General features: G+C 39.1%; 2 protein-coding genes across 4 annotated transcripts in view; one reads left to right on the forward strand and one right to left on the reverse strand.

Annotated features, from left to right (window-relative positions):
- Positions 1-1028: 1028 nt before the first annotated feature.
- LOC106514491 (anthrax toxin receptor 1) lies at positions 1029-15917 on the reverse strand. 2 transcript variants are annotated; one of them, XM_014003785.1, is made up of 18 exons: positions 15492-15902; positions 12745-12816; positions 12583-12654; positions 12408-12489; positions 12271-12304; positions 12080-12159; positions 11824-11892; positions 11653-11733; positions 11521-11581; positions 11323-11421; positions 10818-10887; positions 9379-9457; positions 9078-9173; positions 8935-8976; positions 8764-8856; positions 3700-3864; positions 2995-3075; positions 1029-1800 (listed from the first exon to the last, which is right to left on the reverse strand). In XM_014003785.1, exons 1-18 carry the CDS (start codon positions 15641-15643, stop codon positions 1423-1425), a joined length of 1806 nt encoding a protein of 601 aa, XP_013859239.1. In that variant the 5' UTR covers positions 15644-15902; the 3' UTR covers positions 1029-1422. The 2 variants fall into 2 exon arrangements, with proteins under 2 accessions (XP_013859239.1, XP_013859240.1); XM_014003786.1 differs by lacking the exons at positions 1029-1800; positions 2995-3075; positions 3700-3864 and adding an exon at positions 7622-7969 and having other exon boundaries at positions 15492-15917.
- A 2379-nt stretch (positions 15918-18296) lies between these two features.
- Positions 18297-21470, forward strand: part of LOC106514493 (bone morphogenetic protein 1) — a gene marked incomplete in the record, with an annotated part of 16844 nt that continues 13670 nt past the window's right edge. For both annotated transcript variants that reach the window (XM_014003787.1, XM_014003788.1), the window contains 1 exon segment: positions 18297-18505. In XM_014003787.1, coding sequence (XP_013859241.1) covers positions 18379-18505 — 127 coding nt within the window.

A 21470-nucleotide genomic window follows, 5' to 3' on the forward strand; every position in this document is an offset into this window, starting at 1 on the left:
CTTCCACAAGAGGGCCAAAAAGAGGGTTAGGTCCACATTGTTTTTTGTTTGTTTGTTTCCCGTGCACTTGGAGAAAGTTTGCTCAGGCAGCAAGGACTCATGGGACATTTCATAAAATACGATTTGTGATTTTAAAAAGTGTGCAAATCTACATGTGTGCTTAAATTTAATCTAAATATCTTTTGTAGTTGCTTGTATTTCTTAATCGTAATATAATTGAAAGATAAATTAAGCACCGTGAGTGAAATCTCCACTGCCCCTTATATAGTCATTGGGCCAATGGATGTAATGATTGTCAGTGGAAATACAGAGTTTGTACACAATGTAAAAGAAGACTACAGACTAGATAACAGGGCACCTGCTAGTGGGCCAAAAATAAATGGCTTCGTGGGTAAAAGTTCTTCTGCTTCAGCTTACCTGGTTTGAATGAACGGGTGATTAACAGGCTTCTGCAGAAGTTGAAGAGGTAACTTCATCACTGAATCAAGTGTGTTGGAGGAGAGAAACAAGTAAAACACACGGGAAAGTGACCCACCAGGATTAGACACCCCTGGTCTAGCCAAACCATTGCAAGGTCCAAGGTCTACCTATTAATCACAGTTTTCACTTTAAATCAGTTGAGAATTCACTCAAAACCTAAAGGACGGGTGAATTCAGCAGCGTCAGCAAATACACAGTTTATCCGTGATCAATGCACGTTGATCTATAGTAACACAAACATTGTACAGTTGAAGAAAACAACAAACGTAACAAATGATGTCACACAAAAAACACTTATTTTTGCCTCTTTCTCCATGACCCACATTCTATGACTAATGCCACTGCTGATGAGGTGCTAACCACTGATAACTATTAGACTGAACATCACTTCAAACACGACTGCTTCCATTTAAGGTGCAAATCAAGAAGACCAAAACTATTAATAAAGTTCAGGTGATTCTTTAACACACTGTTAAAATGTCTCACCAAGGAATCCAATTGAGCCTTTGTCCTCTAATAAAACGCAACTGATGAACTCTAACACAATCAAAAGAATAAATATCTTTATTTTTAACTGATTTATTGCACATCATTAAGGCATGAACAAATCTGATCCCAGATCTGCAGTCTGTAACTCTGGCTGCTGCATCGCCTCCGTTGTGATGGTACTTGGTAGTTTACACACACAACTCAAAGATCAACCCACACTTTAAGAAACGTGAGCAGCAACTCTGAGACGTGCACGAAGTTATCGTAGAAATATGGTAGAATTTATATTAGCTGTTTTGGCAAAAGTTAGCTGCATGTGTAGTGAGTGATATAGTGAAGCCAGCGAGGGATTAGTTTAGTTTTGCAGCAGGAAACAGCTCAGCTCTGTACAAATACAGTCAAAAGGTCTTTCAGGTTTCAGACCTGAATCCTCAGATTTGTGGTTCTGACTCGTCAGTGATCCTCGTGGTTGGGGTGTGGCGGGGGCCGTGAAGGAGGAGGCGCTCTACAAAGAGTGGGGCTCAGAGGCGGAGGCGGCAGACAGCCGGTTGGAGACGGGGGATCCACGATTTGGCTGGCGTTGGTCGGGGGCAAGGCTCTGTTTGGAGGGGGCGTGTACCAGGGGGAGTTGCTGGAGGATGGGGGAGGAGTGGAGGGTAGAGGAGGTAAAGTTGAAGTTGGCGAGGGGGGCAAGTAGAAGTCCTGGTCCCCGTCGGACGAACGGCGCTGATTCCTTTGGGGCAAAGTGTAGACAGGTGTGGAGGGGTGGTTGTAGATGGGGTAGCAGGGAGGAGGGGAGGATGGGCTCCGGGTGAAGTTGATGCACCTGCCCTGTGAGGACAGCAGAAAATAATGTGAACGTTGTGCAACTGGAGATGCAAAGAGAAGCAAAATCTCAACAAAAAGAAACCAGGCACGACTCGTTTTTGAAATTTCCTGTGGCAAAACGACTGGCAAGTTTGGTTGGAAAAAGCACATTCTTCATTTATTGAATGTCATAAAAGAAAACAGCGTTTTTGCCAACTCCTTCATGCAGACGCTGGGAACTGAAAGAGGCAGGCAGCATTTACACCTAATGACTTCTGCAGGCAGGAGCTTTTCTCCAGACCAGAGTTTCTCCTTAATCTCCTCACTGTTGTACTTTATATTTTCCTTAAAGATATTTTAAAATATTTATCAGATTCAATAGGAAATACAATTTCTACCCCTTTGTTAAAAATATATGTTAGTCATAACTAGTTTCTCATAAAAGCAACTTAGTTACTTAAAAATTATAGCATAATCTTTAATAAATAATATACCATCTCATAAATAATCTCATATTTATGACTTAGTAATTATGATGCACCTTCATATTTATAAGATATCTCACAATAATGATTTAACATCTCATATGAGATGTTCTTAATAATTTCCTCGTTTTGCTTGGTGCCTCACTATGACTAACCATCCAAAACTATGAACTGGTGTCTCGTCATAATGAAATACTTCAATCTTAATTTTGAGATTTTAGGTCATAAATATGGGATTCTTTCTCATACCAAGATACTTCATCAGAATTATTATTGTTAGATGCTAACTAACCATAGCATGCTAAGTCATGATTTATTAGTAGTGATAAATCGTCTCATTACGCTGAGTCATAAACAGAGCAGTTATAATTTTGACAAGCTAAATTTTAAATATTACATACTAAGACATAACTATTATATATGTACCATTTCATAAATAAACATTGGTGGGCCATTTTATGACTTGTAGTGACTTTTTAAATCATCACAGTGGCATTAATGGACTTCCATACATCTATAAAATTACCACTGTTATGCCACCAAGTAAAATGTTATCCTGGTTTCTTTTTTTTTTTTAATTTAAACCTTAGTTACAAAACTTTGCTTTAACCTTTATTTACACAGTTTTTATTTATCTGAATATATTTTTACTATTTTTCTGTTACAACCTTACATTGTTTTCCTTATTAAATGTTTGATCTCGAACGTGCTGATGAGTCGATGCTCGTCTCACCTTGTCTCCAGGATATGGTCTCATCACAGACACTCTGTCGTAGCCTTTTCTCAGGAAAACATACAGAGCGTCCAGCTTTCCCTGCAGAAACGCAGACGACAGCATACATGTAAAAATAACTCATAACAGCCAAGTTTGCATCAACCAGAATTCTTTTGAAAGACGAGCAAATGTATTAGTCATGAAATGAAAAACAGGTTATTTTGGTAAACTGAGACTCAGACATGCAAACATCTCCAGAAGTTTTATACTGCTAAAAAAGACTGTATTTAGTTTAAAAAAATAAGACCCACTCAACAGATTCCATACTCAGAGGTCAGCTTAGTTCATGTCTGGTTTTTATTACAGTCCATTCAGTTGACTAAGATTTGAGGAAGCAGAACTTAAATAACTATTTCCTGATAAGACGTCATTCCCAAAAGGCACTGGAGCAGACACATTTATTCACTTCTTGTGAGAAGACACCAGATGTATGTTAAAGCACATAAAATAAGCAACATCTGTAGATATGACACATGTACTCTGTGCTTTAGGACAAGGCTTTTGGCAATAAAACCTCTCTGGCTGCCAAAAAATAGTATGTTTGGGTTAAAAGTTTAAAAGAAATGGCTAATAATTTGCAAGAAACTGGAATTTAGAAGAATACATTGTGCCAAAGAATACAGGATTGTTTTTATTAAAAAAGAATTGGAGCATGTGAAGCACCTTGATGGGAGAGTACCACTTCTGTGGCCCGATGGTTTTGTGTTTGTGGTAGTAAGGCTGAGGTGGAGGTGGATCGTACTCCTCGGCCGGCATCACCACTCGAGCATTTTTGGCTTTTTCCAGTTTGGCTCCTTCTTCAGTCGAGCCTTTGTCTCCCCAGCGGACCTGAACCCAAACAGAAGTTTGTAACACAAAATCCAGATGAGCACAATTCTATTCATGCATCAGCTTTTACTGTAAAATACTGGAGGTTTTTATTTTATTTATTTTTTTGTTATAATATACACAGGAGCAGAGCTACACTATTAAATATTGAGCTGAATATTTTGTGATCATCAAAAGTAGTGTTTCCCAAAATTGGGGTCGGGACCCAAAGTGGAGTCCCAAAACATCAAGGTGGGGTCCTGAAAAGATTTTCTGAATTAATGACATTTTTGCCTTAGTTGTTACAAAGGAGTGAGGTTTGTGTATTTAAAATGGATAAATGTAGTATATAAATATTGTTACTATGTCCATGTTTAGTTGATCTGATACAAATGTTTATCATCCAAAAATAGTTGTGGGCTCAGGTCTCTGTTACTGTTATTTTGTGGGTCAAAAGCTGAAAAGTTTTGGAACCACTGCACTTTGGTTCCCAAAGTTGGGCTTGGGACCCAATTATGGGTCATGAAGCACCTTGGATAATCTCCAGAAACCAATTTAAAGGGTATAAAATAATTGCTGATGTAATATTTTCCCTATAATTTTTACAAAAACACAAAATAAGTAAAAATGAGTATTTATATTTGTGTACAAGCTGTTTAGATTGTCAAAAAGCCTGTGTTTTTAGGGTTATCAACGAAGCTCATGGACTAAGACCAGTTATATTTGGGGTCACAAGTTTTTGCCATGAATATTTTGTGGGTCAGAAGATAAAAAGTTTGGGAACCACTGATCAAAAGCATTCTGAATGTTAGTCACAACTTATATTTCAGCCATTTTTAAACATGCAAAGCTGAAGACTAGCATACAAGTAGCTAGAAACAGTCTTTAACAGATCCTAAATGCTAATCAAAACTTCAAGATGGCTACCACAGCTAACTTTAAAATGCTGTAATTCAGCCATTTTCAGACTTACTAAGATGAAATTTGTTGTGGAGCAGCTAAAAATGATCACATGCTGATTGCCAATTCTAATCCCTAATTAAGCTAATGCTAATTTAAGCATACACAGCTAAAAATGTATATAGCACAGTAGTACTAGTAGTATCAGAGAACAATATTTGACAAAATCTAAATGCAAATACAAATCTAAGATCCCCATCCACTTGTCAGTTATTTGCTGGTGGCACCTGAGGTGGCCCATCGGGTGCCAGAGGTGGCACTTGCCACCCCGGCCACCCCTCTGGCTCCGCCTCTGAAAATACAATAATGCTGCGTTCACACCAAACGCGTTTTGAGCGGCCAAAAAGCGCAAAACGTCTCTCACTGGACGCTCTGAAGAACGCACTAGTGTTCAGACCAGAACAAGCAGCGGCAGCAGCGAGGTGTGGGAGGAGCTTGTCCTCGGCGGGTGAAATAAAGATAAAGTAAAAGAAAATGGCTTTGATTTTTTTACTAAAAAGCAAGCGAACGTTGCGCACAGCAGATAATTAACTCACCAGATGATTTAGAGGCAATTTGTTCGGTTAGTTTCATCACTCCAGAAGCTGCCAGCTGACGGACTTTTTTCTCTCTCTTTTTTTTTTTTTTTTTTTTTTGGTCCCGAGCAGCTGATCCACATCGGTGCTGATAAATCCTGCCAAAAAATCCAACTGCACATGGTCGATTTCAGGTAAAGATCTCCAGTCCGTCTGTTTAGGTTTTCAGTGGGAGACGCGTCGAGCGGCGAAAAGTTCAGATATTTGAACTCTGGCGGCGGCTCGGGCGGCGGCGGCTTCTGCAGCACCGCATGCACGGAAAACGCTCTGCGCCCCTTCCGCCTTCCTTGCGCGCCGCTCATAACGCGCGTGACGCGACGCACAACCCCTTGAGGCGCGTTCGCCATAGACTTTGCATGTAAACTGGCAGCTCCTGCCGCTCAAAACGCTCTTGGTGTGAACGCACCATAAAAGCTTATGATTCAGCCGTGGAGCCATGACACAAAGAAGTTGTCCAGTCAAAGGTAAATGTTTCAACTCAGGTTCTGTCTGAAGTGCGAGTCAGAACCCCAGGAGTTAAACCAGCTCCGTCATCACATTGAAGGTTCGTTATTCACTTTCACTCCCTGTCAGCTACTGCACCACAAAGGCCTGAACTTGGCAGAGAGAGACGCATAAATGAAGCTCCGCATACTTTCCGCTGCAGTGTTTGGGATTATGTGTGTTTTTGGCAGCTTTGTAACAAGTTCACAGGCTGCACTGCCAGTCTGCAGAGGAGCACTTCACTCAAACCGGGTGACCTCTGTTTATTTGAAACCATCGTCACTCAGACCCATGATCCAGAACTGTTAGCACCACGTAGGATTTAAATCTTCAACTTTATTTTCTGATTCTGTACATAAATCTACTGAAGCTTGCTTCTCCTCCAAGACTCCTCTTTTGTCTTTTTTTTTTTCATCTGAGACTATCTCAACTAATGAACTGCTGTTCAGCAATAATAGATAACTCACTCCAGCTCGGACCCATAAAACCTCTCGTCTCTTTGATTCCAACAAGTATTTTTGCAGCGTTTGCAGTTTACTGTCCAGCTGGCCCCCTCTTTAACTCTCTCTGGCTCACAGTTTGTCACAACAATAAAGTGACTCGCTTTCATCCGGCGTGGACTTGCGTGCTCAACTCAAGAATTCCTGCACCTCTTTGTAGTCCTGCCGTTTGATCTCCTTGCCAACTTTCATCACCTCCCTTCGACTCGTTAAAGGCTGTAACAACTTTTACCACATATTTCTGCCGTCAACCTGAAACCAGTTAATGGCAAAGCTTTGATTTTGTAGCAATTATCACTACTCGATTGCAGCGAGCTGATTTGAATCCTCTTGTACTGAGTGTGCAAGTTCTGCTTTAAGCTTGCATTTTTTTGTTTTACAGCTGCTGTGTCTTTTTTACAAAGTTCAAAAACATGCTTGTATTTTTTTGGTTTTTTTTATGTCTGTCAAGTAGTGTAGGAATGAACTACTAGACTTCAGGCCACAGACCAGATGTAGACTGTGAGAATAAGCTTTTTATTCTGACAGTAAAGATGCTGCAAGGGGTGTTTAAAAGAACTCCAACTAACAAGAAACAGGGCGGAAAAATGTCTTATAAAGATATTTCAGATATTAAGAAGTGGAGTTTAGTGTTAAAGTTATGAACAGTTGTTAGTTTACACTAGTGCGGATGAAACTTTGAAGGACCTAATTTTGGAAATAAATAGAAAAATAAAAGCAGGGGGAAAAAAAACTTCATTTCTCCAACTGAGGTCTGATCTACAACAGGTAAGATATTAATTGCTTATAACATTTCCACCAAATGGGAGCTTTTGGAGACCACAGCTGAAACGAAGACCACAGTCAGACAAAGGCAAACTTTAAACCGTGGCAGTGTTGTAAGCAGTGGTGGGAAACTAAAAGTAGGTGTGCAGATTAGAAAGTGAAACCAGGTGTGATAGAGAAAGGAAGTAAAATAACCAAAAACACAAGGAGTTAACTCTGAGACAGGAAGGTTAACTAAGAAAAAAAAACTTTTTTTCATAAGTAAACTTTAACTTGAACAGAAAACTTGCCCCAACAGTGGGTATTGATCTAAGTGGTATCAGATCAATACTAGCGTGATGACATTGATACTTTTGTTTGCTTCTTATTTGCACTACGAACTGTCTTTTTGTAAAATAAAGTGAAAAAATAAATCAGTAGTTCAGACACTGCAGTCCTTTTTGTTGTGTCTATGTGTAATATAAAGTATTTTTTTGTTGATGTGTTATTTTGCACTAGTGACTTTTTTTAAACAAACTGTGTGTAGTGGGTAATGTGGAGATATTTTATTATTTTTTTATACTATTACACTGTTTTGTATTGTACTAATTAGTTAAGAGAAAACTATTTTATTTGCCTAAAATTTTTGTCCTGTGTTTCATCATAATCAACAAGGCAAAATCACAAAATTATTCAATGAACATGACGTTTCAAGTAAAATGCATCGGTGATACTAGTCCTGTATTTACCTGGTACCGCCCAGCCCTGCCCAACAATGAGGTCACATAAACTCTGTTAATCAAGTCAGTTCTGTGAGAGACTTGCTGACAAGCTGTTAGTGCATCGATACCTCACTCAGCTGGGCTGCACATGTGAGGAAATACAATCAAATTAAAAACAGTTGTTGAAAGCAGAAGAGGAAACATTGGAGAAATACCAAGTTAGTGATTACAGCAGCTAAACTAAACAAATACCTCCTGAATACAAGGAATTTAACCTGAAGTGGAAAAAAGTACACTGCTCAAAAAAATAAAGGGAACACTTAAACAACGCACGCTAACTCCCGATCTTGATGAAATATTCACATTGAGTACTTTGTTATGTACAGAGTTGAATGTGCTTCACAAAAGTTTGATTTACTTGGACTTAGCGTGCGTTGTTTAAGTGTTCCCTTTATTTTTTTGAGCAGTGTATAAATGATTTCCTGTTTTCGCTTTGCTTCTTATTTCTTTTCCCCTCTGGAAGCTCATCCAATAAAATGTTTTAAATCACTTTTGCTCTTCCACTTTGTGCTTTTTTTAAATTTGAATTCATTTATTAAAAGCTGCTGAATTTATTTTTTTATTTTAGCATTTAACTTCCTGCCTGGATGAGTTGATGTTTTAGTCATTTTTTGTTCTCATTTACATTATTGGACTTGATTTTTTTTTTGACATTTTGTGCAAATGTGACTATTTAAACCACCAGCATGTAACCACATAATAACCCACTTTTAAAGAAATCACACTTAAATAGTGAAGTCTTTTCCATAAAAACACACTTCTGATGCTGCCGGGTAATAATAACGCTGTAATATAAAATAATTTTCCATATTTATATAAAAGTTTGCTGCCTTTGAATGATGTTTACTATATTTATTCTCTTGTTCTCTGACTTACCTCCATTCTTTTGATGCCCCCGACTCCACGGCCTCCATAGTATGATGCATCTACAGTGGGCCACCTTTTCTTTGGAAAACCGTCCTCGTCATCCTGAAGATGAGAATTGTGTTTATTTGTGGTGAATTTCAATGATGATCTATATTTGTCACTAAAAAAAGAGAAACTTACAGAACTATCCTCCATTACTGGAGGAGGTGGCTCGTGAATCACCTGCAAAGCAATAATAATAAGAATAACTGCATTTTTTATTACTGTCTTATTGTGCGAAAGCTTTTGTTTTGGTCCTTCAGCTGAGTTATGCTGAGTCATACCACGGTGCAGCAGAGAGGCCAGAACCACCACAGCAGAGCGATGGTGAGCAGCAGCAGCAGGATGAGCAGTGAGATTCCCACTATGGTCCCATCAGACTGCAACCAAAACGTTACATGTTGCCCACATTCAGTAATCAGTACAGTTCATGCATACATGCAGCTCTGAAATATGCAAACGTCGTTTTGACAGATCTAAACTGTAGCAAATGTCAGAATATTTCAATCTTAAAAACAAATATCTTGATTTGTGTTGCCCACTTTTCTCCATCAGGCAGTGAATTTGTATCCCCTCTGTACTCACACAAGAGACAGCAGTAATAGTGACAGAGCTGGATATGAAGCTGAGGCCATTATTCATGCTGACATAAAGAGTGGCCGACCTGCAGAGATGACAAAACAGTTATTTAACGTGACACTTCTCAAACACAACCATTATTAACTGTTGCCTTTTTGCATTTTAAAGTCATTGTTTTACATCTGTGTTTGATTGTTTTCTACATGAGTTCTGTTGCAGCTGCGGCCGGCCCACGGCACAGGAAGTACAGGCAAATGCAAAGGGTGTCGTCCAGCTATGGGGCACCACAAATTGGGGGTGAACAAGTATTTCATAACTTTTTTTTTATCAGATTATAGTTGTTTTAGTCTGTAGACCACATTTTCAGTCTTTGCAACAAAATTGCTAGTGTTTCACTATATATCTACTCTCCACAGAAATAGATCCCTTAAGAAAGCTCAGACAGCCTAACCAGCCTCTGTTTACAGTTTTCTCTTTTACCATCAGGATGCAGATTTACTTTAAAAGGACACAGAACCAACAGATTTAAGAATTCATTTTTATTGTGCTTTTAAATACTTCATGTTGATTGTTGTATGTATGTAGTATTTTAAATACTTCATGTTGATTGTTGTATGTATGTAGTATTTTAAATACTTCATGTTGAGTAGTGGTTATGATTTGCCTATACCATGATAGCCTTCATAGTATTTGCTGTATTTATTGTTGATAAATGTTTTTTTTCCTGCTGGCTGAAACACAAAGTGCCCCACGGGATATTAAAGATAACTTGAACTTGAATAACATTGATACTTTGTGAGGTTATATGGTGCAGAGGATATTTCATGATAAAAGTATCGTATGATGCAGCAGTATGGTCAGACTAACTGGTTCTCAGTGTGTAAATAGAAAACGAAGTAAGGATTCAGTTCTGATCTCAGATAAAGTCCAGTTAGAGTCTGGTTGTCAGTGTTTACATTCATAAAATACTGATTTTTGTCTTGTTTTATTAATCACTAGATTTTAGTAAAATGCTCTTGAAATGTCTGGAAAGTACAAAGTTTTAACTTGATCTTTTACAACATTTTCCGGGGGAGTATACCCCTGAACCCCCTTAGAACTGCTTCAGTCCACAGCTGCTCGTTAACATGAACAGGTGTTCCTTGTTGCTGTCAGCAGATGTTGGGAGATATGAGGTAGATTTCTGGTGTTTTGTGTCAAATAAACTTTTTTGTTAAATAGTTTAATTGGACAACCTGGTTTTTAAAGAAAAATAATAATATCAAAGACAGAACTATTTAATGTAAATGTGTAAATTGACAGTGAGTTTCAGAAAAGTGCACAAGGGCCACCTGAAATCTTGCCTAAGATGCTAAATTTGCTAGGATCAGCCCTGTTTACAATGACAGACAAGACTGAGTGAGACCCTGGCACAATGCTTCATGTCGTGAACAGAATTTACTCACGTTTCAGTTTTTTCCAGAACAGGAGCCGGACACAGAAGGTACGTATCCTTCACCACTAAAGGCCTCTTCACTGCGGACACACAAAGAATCATAGATTTGGTGCAAAGACAGAATAAATCTGTGATGCAGTGGATTTTTTTTTTCCTTTTCTACTTTTAAAACTTCAGAAGTTTTAAGCCTGAAAATAATGTTTTGTTATCAAATTCCTGGACTTCCTCTTTGTGTGTGAAGAAAAATGAGGGAGCGTTTGTGGTTTATTTGTCCTGGCTTGTTGAAGGTCTAACGTGTGCAAAAGACAGCAGCTCATCCCTGGTGAGAACCACATTCCTTTTCAGATATTCCTCTTCTGAGGAGCTCGGAGCATTTCAGCAGCAGATTTCAAGCTAAGAAAGATGACCTCTGACTTAGAGCTGAAGAACAGTACGTCTGTTCTGAGCTACAGGTATGTTACTGTTGTTTCACATAAATCTTAACAAGTTGGAAAGAAAATCACCAAAAAACTTACTCAAAGTAATTGTATCATTGATGCGAAAGCTGCAGAGAACTTTTTCCGCATCTCTGGAGTGAAGAAAACCATTTCCTCTGACAACCACCTGGAAAGTTTCTTTAAAAAAAAAGAGGAAATCAAGTGTTGCTACATGTTGCAAATTTGAGTGCATCATTTCAGTGCTTCTGCCACACGTATGTGTTTATGTTTCTTTACCTCCTTCACAAATGCTGGAGGGCTCTACAGCCAGGATCTCAATGCATGATCTCTTCAGGATCTAACAGAAAAAAAACAAGGTTACGGTTTGCTTTTGATGATTTAATTGTCTTTTTTTTTTATCCAGATTACCGAGTCAATGACACCCTGCAGTGCTTGGAATCCATCATCCACAGGAAAAACATGGTCCTTACTGTCAGCTATGGTGGACAGCTGTTAAATAAATGAGCCAAAAGTATAATATATAAAATATATATTTGAATTAATGTTTAATTTAACTATTAGGTAATAAACAGTACTTACCTGTGTTTCGTTGAAGTCTTTCACCCCCACACAGTACACAGTGGCTCCTAACTGACGGGCTCTGCTGGCCTGATTCAGAACAAGACATTCATTTGAATAAAAAGCTAAAAAATGATGTATTTAAAGGCATTTTCTCTCACTGCTGATAGGGCGTGGCCACGAGCACAGTCGGTTAAAAGGATTAATAACCGACTTGTTGTTAAAATCACTGGATTTTTGGATGAAATGCTCCTTTTTTGTTGTTTTTCTCTTTCACCTCCAGTTGTGCCTGATCGAACTGATTCTTCCTCAGTTCTCCATCTGTCAGGGCGATGATGACGCTCGCTGTCCTGTAACCTAAAGGGCAAAGAAGTTGTGTAGCAAAGAGTTTGTCCAATAAAATCAAAAAGCCCTTTTTCAACATTTTGAGTTCATTCAAATAAAAACAAAAGAAGAGGTTTTGCTCACCATAACCAGTCCCATAGTAAATCTGTTCACTGGCCTGGAGAGAAAAGTTTGAGGCGTCAGTGGCTTTGAATTTAAATTGGCCTCATTTAAAAAGTTTTAATGCCAAAATGTTGGGCGGGGGACATTTATTTAATTACTTTATGAAGTCCTTTATCCATGAAGGTGTCTCCGCCTGGCTCCACCATGCTCAGCTCCTCTAGCCCGGCACGAATCCTATCTCTGGTCATTAAACAAGAAAAAAAATACCCTGATCACAACAAAACATGACTCCAAAAATCTAATTTAAAAAACAGCTCAGTGTGTTTGAGTCACCTGTCTTCTGTTAGAGCCATGAGAATCCGTGCCTCTGTTGAAAACACAATAAAAGACATCCGCAGCTGAGGACTAAACAGAAATATAATTACAAATAAAACCTCAGATTGCTATGCCGTTTGATTTTCTTCTCTTGATATTGGTTGCTGTGTGTGAGCACACCTGATGAACTTGTGAGCGAGATGATCCACGAAGTAATAGATCTCATTCCAATAACCTTGCACACTGCCAGACCTGAAAAACAATTAAAAACCTATTTGTGGCAGCCAATTTAAAAAAAATAGGAATAATAATTGGCAGGGAAATTGAATTTGACCCGCTGAGATACAATGAATCAGACTCAGCTCACAGAACTGTTGAAATAAAGCAAAATTATTATGTTGACCCAACTTAAATGTTAAATTTTAAGGACAAAAAGGAAGAAAGTTTGTTGTTTCTGTGTTCATCACTTAAGAAATCATATTGTTTCTTTATAAATTTGCACAAAAAAGGAACTTTTTGAAAAATCATTTCCATTTAAAGGTAAAAAAGCTAATGCATGTGTTTATCTGGAGGCAAACTAAATGGAAGCATCATTGGGTTCTGTTGTGTTCCTTTGAGTCCAGAGTTTGTTTGCAGCTTCGACAAACAAATCAGCAGAGGAGCACAAACATTTCAAGTCGATGCCAGTAATTTGGTGGAAATTTGGGCCTAAAACAGCCTCCACCTCCTCCCACACCGGACTTCTCCTCCTCCTCCTCATGTTTTCATTTATCCTGCAGTCTGAGCGGAGAGATGAGCCAGAGCGCCCGGATCTTTGGAACATCTGGCTCTGATGGAGGAAGGGTTCTGCTTCGGAAAGCTGCTCCTGTCAGAGAGTTACGGCTGCAGTTTGACAGCAGACGTCCCCGCAGAGCGTTTTATCATTTCACATATTGCATAAACACATGGCAGATGAAGAAGTGAGGGACAGAAACATGCTTTAAATCTGCGTCGGAGCGTGTGACAAATAACCTGCTCTGGAGCTTCATGTTAACATCATAAGAGTGTAATTTAAAACTTATTGTTCCTTGTTGTTGCTTGTCCAAAGACTTGAGCAATCTGATTTTGTTTTTGATGAGGGAAGTTGCACAACGATGATTTCATTAAATTATACTAACATGCGCATTAGATGTTTTGAGAATTAGGGATAATTATTGCTTTCCGATGACAGTGACAAAATTATGATTTTCCTTGTGTGTTTGTGTGTTTGTGTTCTAGCATGACTTTGTAGGCCCATTTCCCCAAAATATACAGCAATCCCTCAGACCCCATAACTTCAAATGACGTTTTGAACTGAGGGGGAGTTTAGGTTCCCGGTAAGTGTTAGGCAATATAAATTAAAGAAAAATGAATAGAAATCAATGCAAAGTCCCCGTGAAGATGGCAAAACACAAAACGTGTTTGTACTTTTGTATTTGTTACCTTTTTAAGACTGTTTCAGGAGTCATTATGGGGGCCAAAGACATCCTAATTTGTTGGAACTCCATTTTTGTGTCTGGGTTTAGGGTAAAGGGTTCAGGGTTCGACTATAGAAATTACTGAAAATGAATGAAAATCAATGAAGAGCTCTATAAAGATAGAAATACTAACTTGTCTGTGCGCATTAGTTTGTACTGTTAGCAAAATATCTCATTTAAATATCTCAACTGAACTTAATGGAAAGTAATATTTAGATGTTCATCGGCAGTGGTGGGCACAGTTCCCTTTAAGCACTAATAGGGGAATTAATTAGTGATTAGTGCTTTGGGGCTTTTACTAATTAAAAATGTATTAGTGGATTAGCATTTGCTAAATTTAGGCTAAAATTAGAAGCACTAACTGAGGTCTTTAAATGTTATTGATCAACGTTAATGTTAACAGCCAAGGGTGAAAACTGTCACACATTTTGTTCATATGTGTCACTTATCTACCAGGTGACATATTGACAGTGTGTGAACACAAATACAGCTGTGGAATATCAATGATGAGTCTTAAGAGAGCAACATGTCAATATGTGACTCATGTTGACTGTTGAAGAATGTTCATGGGTTGACTGGGTTATTTTAGTGCTTTAGAATTAGCTTTCACTAAGGTTTTCAGTGCATTAGTGGTTTAAAATTAGGGGACCTATAGTATTTGAGTTGGTGTTTCAGGGCTAGTGGAACTAATTTTTAGATTAGTGCTGCCCACCAATGTTCATTTGTAAATTCTTGAATTCAAACTAATTGAAGGTGGCTGCCACAGCTAACTGACTTTAGCCTTCAGAAAAAGATCTTGAACCCTGAATTTTACAGATATTGAGCTGAACTTTGAAGTGGTAGAGTCATTTGAAACACATTTTTCAAGCATTGACATATCATGCAAGATATGACATTTCAAATAATTTTATTTTTAGGATTTGACCCCCCAAAATTATAACGCTCAAATAAATAGATCTTAAAGTAGTCTAGATGGTGACAGGTGATATGCTTTTAGTACAGGAATAACAGTGCTTCAAGTTTGAAACAACTTTGTTTTACTTGTTTGGAAATTTATGAGCATCTCGCAGAATTTTTGATTTCTGCAAACTCCACAGGACATTTTTCTCTACTTATTGATATTTTCTGCAGCTCAAACTAATCGACTGATTTCAAAAACTAATGATTTAAACTCAGCTGTTGCCCCAAACTATTTTTGTTTTGCAAATCACTATTACAGTAAACTGCTTCAAATGCAAACTTATTTTTCTTTTATGAATCTGCATATTTAACAACACTCAAATCTAATACTTGTCAAGAACTACAATCAGTACAGATATTTTAAACAGTTTGAATTATAACTGGAAGGTTTGCATATATTTATCTGTAATATGTTTACATCAAACTCAGTGTAAAACGTCCTCTCCTGAGAGGTGAAACAGCAGAACTCACTTATCCAGAACAAAATAGAGGTCAAATCCTCCGTAGCAGGATGACCCCGGCTCCTTCATCTCATAAACCTGCCCCGAACCAACGACCACCAGGATCCCCACCAGGATTCCCAGTTCCACAAAGAGCTGGGTCTGTCTGCAGAACTGGAACATCACTCTGAGCTTAAGACGACCAAAGTGAGGCGAAATATCACTATGAAAATCATCCAGATGAAGTTTTCCTCTCGTCTTCTCTCTCAGAGCGCTCCGGCGTGGACGGCCATCCAGTGAAGAGGGATCTCCATGGCATCAAGTGCTCCTCTGTCTGGATTAAAGTCCCATCTGAGCTGCAGCAGCTCCACATCAGCAGGAGGAGGGAGTCTCAGGATCTTCCCTCACTCTCCAGTCACTTTACCAGTGTGAATGATAATAAAAACACACATGTTGGTGAGTTTTTTATTTTCCTTCATCTGACTGATGAAATGTTTTTTTAATTATTTATTTATTATTTATTTTTTGAAACACTTCTTGGACAGGCTTCTCTTTGTTCTCTTCAGTTCTGTAGAAGGTGATTCTGGACCTTATCCATCAGCGCCACACAGTGGTCCAAGCATGAACTCTGCGAATTATTGAAAACACTTCACCTGTTCTTCACATACAGTATATCTGCATTCAATGTGTAGAACTGAAAACTTCTTGTGAAAACTGAAGTTATGGCATATCTGAGCCTAATCCTAAATGTGTCGACTCATTTCTAATATCATCAGTCTCAAAGCTTAGAAATAAACCTTTACATGAAAAATGGGCCTATCTGAAAGTCAGAGGAGCTGAGAGACGCTTCATCTTTTCAACTAATTTATTAAAAACTCATACAAATATAAATGTGAATAGTTGGTTTTAAATAGCTATATGAAAAAAAAAAACTGCCTGAAACTCCAGTTTAAAGCTGGATTCGTTGTGATTTATCAGCTCAACCATGTTCATTATTTGAGTTAAGGAATGATTTTTACCTCAGTGGTTTATAGATCCAGTGCCTCCAAATCCGAGGCCATGGTCTTGAGCCGGAAAAGGGCAGAGTGCCTCCTCCGGGTCAGGGGGGTCGTCCTGCCTCAAGTGGAGGAGTTTAAGTATCTGGGGATCTTGTTCACGAATGGGGGAAGAACGGAGCGGGAGATCGACAGGCGGATTGGCGCAGCGTCTGCTGTAAAGCGGGCGCTGTACCGGTCCGTCGTGGTGAAGAGAGAGCTGAGTCAGAAAGCGAAGCTCTCGATTTACCGGTCGATCTACGTTCCTACCCTCATCTATGGTCATGAGCTTTGGGTCATGACCGAAAGAACGAGGTCCCGGATACAAGCGGCCGAAATGAGTTTCCTCCGCAGGGTGGCTGGGCTCTCCCTTAGAGATAGGGTGAGAAGTTCGGTCATCCGGGAGGGACTCAGAGTAGAGCCGCTGCTCCTCCACGTCAAGAGGAGCCAGTTGAGGTGGCTCGGGCATCTGGTAAGGAAGCCTCCTGGACGCCTCCCTGGTGAGGTATTCCGGGCACATCCCACCGGGAGGAGGCCCCGAGGAAGACCCAGGACACGCTGGAGGAACTATGTCTCTCGGCTGGCCTGGGAGCGCCTTGGAGTTCCCCCGGAGGAGCTGGAAGAAGTGGCTGGGGAGAGGGAGGTCTGGGCCTCCCTTCTGAAGCTGATGCCCCCACGACCCGACCCCGGATAGGCGGAAGAGAATGGATGGATGGATGGATGGATGGATGGGTTTATAGATCATCAGACTAATTTAGCTATCAATAATGTAAAAGCTCATATTACTGGAAAAGAATAGTTATAATTTAATAAAGCCTACGCCAATTGGGAACTGTTGGACAGAGTTTGGTTGGTTTCTGTTTAAGTCTGAGTCCCTTTTTAAGTGTGACAGATTAGATAGTTTTACTGTGCTTAAGACTTCAAAAATCATAATAAATCTAAAGTTTTACTCTGTTTGTGAAAGAATGTGCACTCAGTTCTGTAATTGTAGTTAAAGTTGATACATTCTAGATCTAATGAGTTGTGAAGCTTTGTCATGCTTTAAACAACAGCTTTAAATATTAGATTTTAAGGGATCCACGCCATCTGAGGTTCTGTTGCCATAACTGATCAAGTTTAATTTAACGTGCTTTACAGCACTTGAATATTAACATTTAAAATGAGACTTTGAAACAGCATGTGGTAGTTTGATGACAGTTTTAAACTGCTCTGATTGTCGTTTTTAACACAGATGTTCGTTTGGACCGGTATCAGAACCAGTAGGAATATGATGATTCATCATTTGAATGAACAAAGCAGTAGCAGTTTCAGCTTTTTTTATTTATTTATTTAAAAAAAATTTATCCTGGTGTTTGGTGAGCTCAGCTCTGTAAGTCATTACTTTTCACCTTTAAAACCGATTTTTACAGGAAGTCTCTGCTTTTATTATATTTCAGCTCCAAAATGTAGATGAGTCAGTGTTTCCACATGCATGTGGGCTGGATGCTGGTGTAACCCACGAAGGAAAAAAAACACTCCTAATGTGTTTAAAGCAATTTCTTGTTTATGAAATGATACTTTGGGGGGTTTCTCTGTTCATCATGTGGTCTCAAATGTAACTGAGTTCATTAAAACGGAACCACAGATAATCTGAATTGACTATTAGCACTTAATTAGGCACAATAAACATGTAGGCCCTGATGTCTGCAGGTGCACGCTGCACGCGCCTGCTGCGCACGCGTCACCGCGGCTGCATGGAGACGTGCTGTTTATGGGAAAAAAAACCCTCCGCTGTCAAGGAACTTTTTCTTCTTCTTTTTTTTTTTTTTTTTAATGGAGCCCTGGACTCCTCCGACAATCCGCACCTCTCAGCTGTTTCCTCCTGGGCTTATTTGATGGTCAGAGATGGACGTGGCTCCGGTGCTCCTGCTCCTGCTGTGCGCTCTGAGCGGCTCTGATGGAGAACCCGCGGAGGACACGAGCCTTCCTCCCCGACACGACCTGATCGATTATAAGGATCCCTGCAAAGCGGGTAAGATGATGTTCGGTTCTAAAAGCTAGGTTCGGTCGGTTTGGAGCAGTGACTCAATAATAAAAAAAATACAGGAAATTAAAGTTAAAGCTGGTGGGGTGGTCCAGAACGCATTTACAACACGTGTAGCTACTATTAAAACTCATTACAAAGAGTCTAGAGTCAACTTTTATTTTATATAATAAACCTTAATGATGTTAAGATAAATTCAATTTAACAAAGAAGTTGTTGGGATAATTTAAAATAATAGAAACTTTATTGAATCAAAAGGGTGGAAACAATTCAACTTAAATATACAGTTTGTCTTTGCTGATAGTTTTTATTTAAAATGAGCAAATCAGCTTTATGTTTTCATGTAAAGTGGTTACAAAAAAAAGCTTTAAGTTACAAAACATTTTTTCTCTTCCACAGACAAGAAATCATTTGTGAACAAAATGATTAAGCTGTATAATCTCTGCAGAGGTCTTTGTGACTAAACCTCCAACAGTTTAAATTTCCATTCTTTTTTCTCCTTTCTGGGCTGTGGGGAGCTTTCACCAGTCAGTGTGGGAAAGGTGGGGGGCACCCTGGACATCCAGTCCATTGCAGAGACACAGATAATCACTAACATCAAGACAATTATTAATTGAAATAATTTGCTTGTTTCAGGTCTGTGGAAAGAAACCCACACACACAGCACTCTAAAAATGAATTGTTGGATTTACTTAACCACGTTGTGTTACCTGGTTCCACTTAACTGAGATGAGTAAATTCAAAGCAGCATGCTCATGTTCTTTGGTTAAAAATCTGGTATATTGCTTTGAATTTACTCAACTCAGTTAAGTGGAACCAGGTCACATAACATGGTTAAGTAAATCCAACATTTCATTTTTACAGTGAGGAAGAACATCTTTATTTTTTTTACTGTAACTTTTTGGTTTAAGTTAGTTTCATGAGTCTCGTTTTATTTTTTTAATTTGAAAACAAGTGAGACGTTTGTAGGATTGAATCCTGAACCAATGTTTGGGTTTTCTTGCTGGTTTCCTCCAACAGACCAAAAATCTGCATTTTAGTTTCATTGCTATACCTCTTGTCCCCAGATGTCACTCAGAAAAACAGATGTGTTGGATTTACTCAGCCAAGTTAAGTCATGTGGTTCAGAGCTTAGTAATAAAGCAACTTTCAGATTCTTTTAAAGTGAAAGTTGTTTTAATATTTATTCAACCCATGAGTGGAACCACTTGACTTAACTCCAATGCATGGTTTTTGTTTTTTTGTTTTTTTGCATTTTTTATCTCTATGTGTCCTTGTGATGGACACCTGAGCATGGTGTCCCCTGCCTCTCACAGTGGGATAAATGGCTCTTCGAAGGGGTCCAGATTTGTTCGCTTCATGGAGTCGTTCAATTTTGAATGTGTTGCATCATCACATGACGGCACGACGGCTCAGTGGTTAGCACCGATGCTTCACAGCAAGAAGGTCCTGGGTTCGATCCCCGGTTTGGACCTGGGGTCTTTCTGTGAGGAGTTTGCATGTTCTCCTCGTGCTTGCGTGGGTTTTTTTCTGGGTACTCCGGTTTCCCCCACAACACAAAAACATGTACAATAGGTTGCCTTCAGGCCCAGGCCTCCCTTGAAAAAGAGATCTGAGATCTCAATGGGACTTGCCTGGTAAAATAACAGTAAATAAATAAATAAAATAAATAAAATGACACACCTGACAGCATCATCATCATCATATTGGTGGAAACGTGTGTTTTGTCAGGTGTAAACCCCTCCACCTTGCCCCATGAGCTGCTGTACTCCACCACTCTGCATATTTTCAAAGCGGGATTGTCTTTGTGGTTAAAGATGAAAAGATAAAAAAATATGACGATGGAAAAAAAATAAAGATGGCTCTTTACTGCCCGCAACTTGGTTCCTATTGTTCGTCGTAAGGAGCCGTTCAAAAGATTCAGCTCGTTCGTGAACATCCCGTCTCTAGAGTGACCGATGGAGGTGGGCACCAGTGACCCCGCTGGAAGTAAAAATCATCGCCGGCTCATGAGGTCATTCCCTAAAACGTTCTGAAGTTCTTTAATTTTGGGGACCAATTAAAACATTTTCTGGAGGTGTCACCGATGAAAATGCTAATAAGTTTACAGAAACCTGTCATTAGCAAGTATTTCTTAGTCAAATATATGAAATGTCTTTTGTTTATTTACATTTTAGGGGCATAAAGCTGCCAGATTGAGGCAGAAAAGTTGTCTTTGGAGCAACTCCTAGAGGTTAAGATAAACAGATTGTTTTTCTTCCTCTTCCTACCATCTAACAAGCCAAACAACTCACTTTGCTAATGAAGGGGCCTGCAGCAGGCTGGTTTTCCTTTTTTTTTTTTTTAAGCTTGTGACTTCTGGAAGTTTCAAAAAAAGAAAACACACACATCTCCTGCAGTTCGAGGCAGTTGCCTGGAGACCGGAGGTCACCGAGGCCGTGCCAGCACAGTTCCTTGGTTGGATGCAGGTGCAATCCCTCTGCCTGCAGGGCAAGGAGTGCACGCCGCAGGGGTGACAGTCATTTACAGTCAGTCTTTGCATGAGCGCCTTTACTTCAAAAGGCTGCCACAAGGCCTGCTACATCCTCTCGTTTGTGCTTTCAAAGGTTGTTACATCCCACGGCTGAAGGAGGAGGACTGCGGTGAATCGCTCATACAATATAACTGTTGATGAGGTCTTTCTTTAATGATTGGGTTTGATTATGTAAAAGGTAAATGTTTTTCTACTCATAAACCCAATTCTTGTCACTTAAATTAATAATCATCCCTGTTTTTGTCATCAGTATTTTCCCAAATAGTTCAATTCAATTCAGTTTATTTATACAGGTGCTGGTCATAAAATTAGAATATCATGAAAAAGTAGATTTATTTCAGTAATTCCATTTAAAAAGTGAAACTTGTATATTATATTCATACATTACATACAAACTCATATATTTCAAATGTTTATTTC

Source organism: Austrofundulus limnaeus, unplaced genomic scaffold (genome assembly GCF_001266775.1).
Source record: "Austrofundulus limnaeus strain Quisiro unplaced genomic scaffold, Austrofundulus_limnaeus-1.0 Scaffold20, whole genome shotgun sequence".
In the NCBI taxonomy this organism is placed as follows: domain Eukaryota; kingdom Metazoa; phylum Chordata; class Actinopteri; order Cyprinodontiformes; family Rivulidae; genus Austrofundulus; species Austrofundulus limnaeus.

What these genes read in the sequence shown, in the direction of transcription:
- LOC106514491 (XM_014003785.1), bottom strand. Translation starts at nt 15,643, where the DNA reads ATGTTCCAGTTCTGCAGACAGACCCAGCTCTTTGTGGAACTGGGAATC. An exon ending in CAATGATACAATTACTTTGA is followed by an intron (nt 10,888 to 11,322) that starts GTAAGTTTTTTG and finishes GTGTGTCCGCAG; the next exon opens with TGAAGAGGCCTTTAGTGGTG. An exon ending in AGTGGTACTCTCCCATCAAG is followed by an intron (nt 3,076 to 3,699) that starts GTGCTTCACATG and finishes GCGTTTCTGCAG; the next exon opens with GGAAAGCTGGACGCTCTGTA.